Genomic DNA, 7,143 nt, shown 5'->3' with positions numbered 1-7,143 from the left:
TATATATATATATAAAATATGTAGTAGATGTATAAAATATCAAGAAAGAAAACAATAATCTCATAAACAGGTGTGGCAAAAGCAAACATGTTCAACAGATGGTCCTCCAAGAATGAAGGAAGAAGGAAGTATCCACCTCTTATGATGTGGCACATGGAAAAGAGAGATTATGTTCTGTGACAAGGAACGCTATGTGGCTCTAGCTGCTAAGAGGAGGCATTTTCAACCCAGTGGGTCCAGGTAATTTAAAGATGAAAACCTGGATGGACTAGCTGAGAAATCTCACAACCAGTAAGGTTGATTTTTAACAATGATTTTAAAACCGGGGAACTCCACCATCCTGAAATCTGCTAACATAACTTCAATATTTGAAAGGTAATGATGGTGATCATAGCAAACATAAACCGAAGTTAATTTGACATCCTTCCAGGCCAAATGATAATAAAAACAGTTCTGTTGATATAGACTTCTCCAATCATTTGACTTAAAACAACCAACATCCTAATAAAAATGTAGAGATAAGGAATCAAGAGGGTGCACAACAGAGCAATTAAATTTAATCTTTTGCAAGTGTAATGGCTAAGGAGGAAATATCAATAAGTTGGGCCATTATGTATAAGGCCCCCCAGTAATAATCACACTAAAATGGTAATCAACCTTTTTAAAAAACGATAATTGAGGTATAAGCATAGTAATATTGCTGGTAAAACTGTTGTTTGTGTTGCTGAGGTAATCTACGAGAGGAGGAAGGATACTCTTTCAGAGCAATTTGAATCACTTGGTGAAAAGTTCACGTCCAACCAACTCGAATTTTAGTACCAAGAAGCTACTAGAGAGGTGACGATAGTAAGTAAAGGTGTTGGGCTGAGTTTCAAGGGACACGTTTATTTCTCACATCAGTAGTAACTTTTCTATTTAGTTGTGGGAGGCTCAATAAATTAGTCCACTTATGAAATGGAGACAGTATTGCATGCTGGTAAGGAATGTGGTGTTTTTAAAACCTCTGTGACCAGCAGTAAAAACAGACTTCAGTTTGTGGTGTTGTAATCATCAGGACTTAAGGATATATGAGAGGCACCACCCAGGGACAAGTAATGTCCCTTATTAAACCCATATACATAGATGGAGAAAACAGGCCAGTCTGTCTGTTTTTATATATTTCTGTTGGTCAAGTAAAAGATGGCATAGATTCTCTCTGCTGACCTTGTCTGTTGCAAAATAAATTAATTAGAAGAGCCAGCTGGATCTTTTATCTTATTACTGAACCCTGAATGATTCCTTGCTGCCCCACAGTTTAAAAATTCTCAGTTTGTGGCATATCACAGTCCATGTAGGAAATTCCACGTGTGATTCAGCAACAGAAATACACACAGGCCAAAACGGCAGCTGGACTTTCTGTATCACAGCATCTCTTGTCTACGATCGCATTTGCTTTATGTACAATTTGCTTTATGTGCATTTGGCACGTCAACTCTTTCGTCCCTGACAGACCAGCTCATGTACAACTCTCATGCTGACACAGAGTTCACCAACATGCTGTTAACAGTGTCCCCAGAGATTAATTTCTGTGCAGAGGAACAACTGTGTGCAGGGTGTTGTAATCGTAACCACAGCTTTGCAAGAGAAGGACATGAAAAAACCCTGATTATAGGCTTGTGCATGCTCATAGGGCTTCCCACCGAGAACATCCTCCCTCCCCGGGTCCTGCCTTGCAGTGCCTGCAAAAGATCCTGCAGGACTGAGAAGGATTTTTGTAAAGAGAAGGTGACTTCTGACAAACATTTCCTGTTGGACCGTGAATTCAAAATGCCTCAGTTTCTTTATTGGCACTTCGAGTTCTCTGCAGGGTTTGAAGCAATAAATTGTTTAAGAGGTGAAGGTGACAGCCATATTTCCATGAAAACATGCTCCCTCAAACCTGTTAGAAAGCAAGTCCTGGACAAAACAGCATTCCTGGAGCTGGCGGGTGCGTCCCCAGTGGAGGAACATTCACTTCTCTCTCAGATCACTGAGAAACACTTCCAAACATGAAAAAACAGCTATGGTTGCCATCTGGAAAGGTTCACTCCTGATTAACCCTTGTTGGGACAGACCAGGGCAACATTTATCCAGAAATCCATTGACGAGCACTGCTTAAACGCTGCTCTGTGCCTGGAAGTTTTATGGACAATTAAACACGAAACAGCTTTGCCAGTGTTAACATGAACAAGTTTAATTACACTTAAAATGAGCTATTTATAGCAGCTGTGGCTGCTTTGTACGTTCAAACTCAAGAGCGCAATATACTGCCTCTTTACATAACTGCGCTTTGTAACCTTCAACCACCCAGTGAGCTGGAAGAACCCGATGCCACATCCCCTTGGGTGTGCAAACAGCTTAGGGTAGGACAGAGCTTTACTTAGACACCAAAATGTAAGCTGCCTTAAAAATCTGTAAAGGAGAAAAACACACCCTTGTCTCCATCAGCGCCCAAGAACCCAGGCGGAGGCTGATGCAATCTGCTGCAACTTGCTCAGTTTTTTAAAATGGAGCCAGGAGGTAAACTCATCTCGTTTGTGTTCATGAAAAGAGGCCAAACAGACTGAAAGCTCTGGGTAGGACACTGAACTTGTGAAAGGAGATTTGGCAAATCTTAATCAAACGATAAATGCCAAGTCTCCTACTCATTTTTTCTCTGCTTCATTTCTGTGCCCTGTTGATCCCCCACAGCCCTACCACACAGTCCATCCTCCTCTCCAGCTAGAGAGTAGCGGAACACTAAAAAAAAAAAAAGAAAGTGAATTTTCTCAAATGCTTGCAAAATTTTGAATGTAAGGGGCCCAAAACTTGTTTGGTTTTGCTGTCCCCTTAAGTATAAGGCAAGAAAACTCTGAGGAAAACAAACTGAGGATGGTAATCAAGATTTTTCTCTTGGCAGAGAGTTGTGTGAGGTAACTAAAGTGAAGGACATGTCCTTACTGTACACGGAGCAAGGACTTAAAAGGGCTTGAAATGACCCTGAAGTTGCTCTCTGTGCTGCGGCACTGCTTTACAGCAAACACATACATGCAGATGTTCAGAACACTGCTTCACAGCTCTGGGAGTTGGGCTAATCACTGCTGCTTCTGCTCCCGTGACTGGGGATGGATTCTGGCCCCAGCCTGGCTGTCAGGTTGGGCTGGAGATCAAGGGCAGTAGGGAAGAAGAGGCAACAGTGGCCACCAGACCTTCCCAGTGTCATAAACTAAAAAGTGCATGAAAAAGCATGACAAATGTGCACCCAAAGGAAAATAAAAGCCTGAAACTAAAGAGCTTTTCTTCATGCAACATTGAGTAAAGCAATGTCAGTCAGAGTGTATGTCTTCTTTCCCTGAGTGGCTTTGAACTCAAGCAGTAAAATCTTGGGAGAGTCTGTAAAAGAATCACTACCTCTGCCTGGAAGTATTTGCCATTTGTTAAAACCGCTGACAAGCTTAACACTCCAGATCTGTTTTCTTATTCGAGGAGAGTGCCTGCTGTATACGATCAGTGTTCTCAAATCTCCCAGCTGCTAAAAACACTGGTTTATGGGTATTAATGAGACCATGTCCAATATTTTACCCTAACGTGTTAAGTCAGAAGCTGGCATCATGTAAATTAACAAACTCAATTTCCAAGCCCTGTGCAGATATCACCAGAGATGCCAAGAAATTGGGAGGAAAAGGGAGAACTGCTAATGTTTATTTAAATAGAAAATGACAAAATTACTAGGGAAAAAAGGCATTTTCAGGCCTCAAAGTGATTCTCACAAAAGAATGCAGAGCAAGGAAGAGCAAAACAAATGAAAAGCTAAGAAGAAAGGTCCTTAATGTCAATGTAACGGCCTTGCTTTGCAAGATGGGCTGGCAGAGGCACTGCAGAACTCAGGCTGCAAATAAATTATTCTATATTTTTTTCTTTTTATCATTAGTCACTTCTGATATTCCCTCATTTGTGTGGAGAAAGAAGTGGAGCATCTGGAAACGATGAATACATCCAAAGAAATGAAGACACATTAATCAGACTTACCAGCAACACGAGGACATTCATGAGCCGATCAATGCTTGTCCGTTTAAAAGTTGTTTTCCCACTGTTCTGCATTAGTTTGGTATCTGGCCCTGGAGATGAAACGTGCTCATGAATTTTAGTAACAAACCGTAGCTATTCTCAGCTAATTCCCTCTGAGACTTCACTGTGCTTTACAGCAAAAATGCCTGTCACAGATTTCTTGAAGGCAGGTACATTCAGTTTACAGTGCTGGTGGGAAACTTGGGCAGCAAAAGGTTAAGTCACTTGCCTTAAACTACATGGAGAGAGTTCCATAAAGCCATTAATGCTGGATTTTTACCCTGCTCCCTTCTTTCAAGTCCTTCCTTTCAGGTTTAATTACTTTTCAGAGAATACCTGGTAGTGCCGTGTTGTTGGTGACATATTATACTCACGTGTCGACAGGAGTGTAGAAACAATAGAAAGCCTATGCTCATAAAATCATAGATCTAATGGTCTACAATAATATTACTGACGACCCTGATATTCCAATACGGATTTAAATCACACAGAAGTTTTCACCGAATACAATTAAAAGTGAAAAATTTTGTACAAGCCTGGTGAGGGAAAGACTCTCAGTGGCCCAGTGTGGGCCAATAAAGACAGATTTAATTCAGCTTTAATTCTTAAACAGATTTAATTATTTTATTCTTTCTTACTGATTGATCAACACTTCCCTCGTGTACTTTGCTGCATTCATTTCTGAAATAAAAACTACTTCTGCTTACTAAAACACTTAATTAAGCTGAAATTGGATTTTATAATGTAGCATTTACAATCCAGTTTTCTCTTATAGACCAGTAGAAAAAAATCTCAGATTAAAATCCTCTGTAATTCCTAGCCTATAGTTAAGCCAGAGATGTATTGTTTTGCTTTTTTTCTTCTGGTAGAAGCATATGTTCCAAAGAGGAAAATACTTGGTTCCTTTGTGCCCAATGGGTGTGGTGTACTACCATGTTAGTGTTAGGGGTGCTGTGCTCTGCAATTCACATGTCAGTTTTTCTACCTACCAGCATAAATAACGAGACCGAAGCACCATTCTGTGTTCCTAATAGTACAGCCCCTCAGCAACATCTTCTCGTTGTCCAGAGCATACTTCTCTCCTCGAAGAGTAAGAGTTCCTGTGAATTTATCCAGTTTGTTATTCGGTGCCTCACATTTGACTTCACCTATAAAAGGAAGGTAAAAACAAAAATGGAAATCTTAGCCCAGAAAGATGTCAGTCAATACTGCATTTTCAGCTCTTCTCCAGACAGGGAATATTCCACATTGTAGCTGCAGTCCACTCCTGACTCTGTTGTTCCCATCTTGTATCCTACATTTACTCTTGTTTGGGGATATTTCTCCTTCCCATTATTCATGTCATAATCCAATGAACCACAATGAGCTTGCATTTTTCCTGTCCTTCGCAGACAGCAATTTTTTTACTGGTAGAGTGCAAACCAAAAGTTCCACAGCTTTTATGAGGGTGAGAAGAAATGTTGAACCAGCAACAGAATTTTAATCCTTTCACAGCAAGTTCATAGTGGTAGGATGTCATTGGATAACTTCAGCTAAAAGTGCTGAACTCACAGAATTCTTATTCCATTTTCTTTAAAACTGTAGGAGCCAAAGTGAGAAAAATCATAGCCTGAAGGCTGCAAAAGAGTAATTAAGTGAGGTGTCTTTGTTCACTGTTTTTTAATTTAATCTGTTTTATAACTTAAGTCCCAGTGGCAAATGAGAAGAGATGGTGCTACATTATTTGGCCATGCAGCTGACACTGTAAGTGATTGGAGAACCTGTTTCTAATTCCATGCTTTATTTCTTGTAATAAAACTGCTTCACAAAATACTGTAAACACTGATACCTCAGTATAAAAAATTATTATTTAAATCTACATTTGTAACTGACCTCTAAAGAGTCAAATTAAAGCCCTGTGGATGTATTGAAAAGAACTGAAAAGTAATACTCCTCACTGAAAGGGAGTCCAAGAGTTCTGTCTGTTCATCTAATCAGCAGAAACATTAAAGTTAGTTTGATTGCAGGCTGCAAATACCTACGTAAGGGCTAACATTTGTGGAGGATACAGCTCTTCCAGCTGTTCTCAGACAGATCTTGGCAGAGAAGTCCAAAAGAAAAGTACAACTTTAAGTATCATGGTAATCCCCACCACTGCAAATTTTAAAATAAAAAGTGGATGATCTTTTTGTAGAAAAGTAGCTCATCTCTAGGGCAGGCAAACCATCAGTATTGAAAAGTGAAGCTATTAGGAAATTCTGTGACATACGGGACATCAGAGCTCGTACTAACAACTATGTCAGCCTTCTATTTTATCGTCTGATTTATCCAAGAACAATCAGATATGTGCTCCATCATTTCTAAAGGTCTGCAATAAGCAGATCCATCTCACTGCAGCCCTTGCAACTCCTGGAAAATCATGAAGAAATAAGAGGCTTCACAGTTCACCCTGAAATGTGGCATAATGAGACTGGTGAATCAAACCCAGGGCATGATACCCCACCAGGAAGACTGTGCCTCTCCTCATGTCAGCTGTGGGACAACGCTCTCTCATGTAAGTACCTTGCACGTCAACATCCACATCTGCTGTCCAGTAGGCAGGTGGGTCTGAGTTACCGATAGGATGATTTCGAGAATAGAAGAGATTCATCCAAATGAGAAGCTGTGGAGATTCACCCAATACGCCTGCACTGACCCCAGAAACTCTACAGCTGAAGTTACCTCAGCAAGGCACATGCCTCCTGCCTCCTCCCCCCATTAACAGCAAGACAATACCTGAACACGTTTCACCTGAAAGAGTTAAATACTGCCGAGTCTACGTGTGGTAAGTAGCAGGTCACTGAAAAGTATTGTTTCCTTTCTCATCTCCCAGTTCCCTAAACCAAACTTCTTTGTTCAGCGTTTTGCAAGCATCTTCCTTATCTGAACCATCACAATGTCAACAAACATGGTAACTCACATTAAGCATTCCACAGAGTGCCTGTATTAGCCGCTCAACCCTTTTCTCTCTTCCTAAAGAAGTAATTAGATAAATATTTAAATACTTTTGCAGAGGTCTGGTGGGGAAATGCAAGCTTGGGTCCAATTCCAGGCACTCTT

General features: G+C 40.5%; 1 protein-coding gene across 1 annotated transcript in view; it reads right to left on the bottom strand.

Moving 5' to 3' along the window:
* Nucleotides 1–4,026: 4,026 nt before the first annotated feature.
* Nucleotides 4,027–7,143, bottom strand: part of LOC104489163 (phospholipid-transporting ATPase ID-like) — a gene marked incomplete at its 3' end in the record, with an annotated part of 16,717 nt that continues 13,600 nt past the window's right edge. The window contains exons 8-9 of the mRNA XM_010131295.1: nucleotides 5,055–5,213; nucleotides 4,027–4,115 (exon numbers count right to left, since the gene is read on the bottom strand). Of these exons, the coding sequence (XP_010129597.1) occupies nucleotides 4,027–4,115; nucleotides 5,055–5,213 (248 nt within the window). The remainder of the gene's footprint in view (nucleotides 4,116–5,054; nucleotides 5,214–7,143) is intronic.

Source organism: Buceros rhinoceros, unplaced genomic scaffold, assembly GCF_000710305.1.
Source record: "Buceros rhinoceros silvestris isolate BGI_N320 unplaced genomic scaffold, ASM71030v1 scaffold960, whole genome shotgun sequence".
In the NCBI taxonomy this organism is placed as follows: Eukaryota; Metazoa; Chordata; class Aves; order Bucerotiformes; family Bucerotidae; genus Buceros; species Buceros rhinoceros.
The sequence above is the reverse complement of the archived record's forward strand: the minus strand, read 5'-3'. Positions and strand labels throughout refer to the sequence as shown.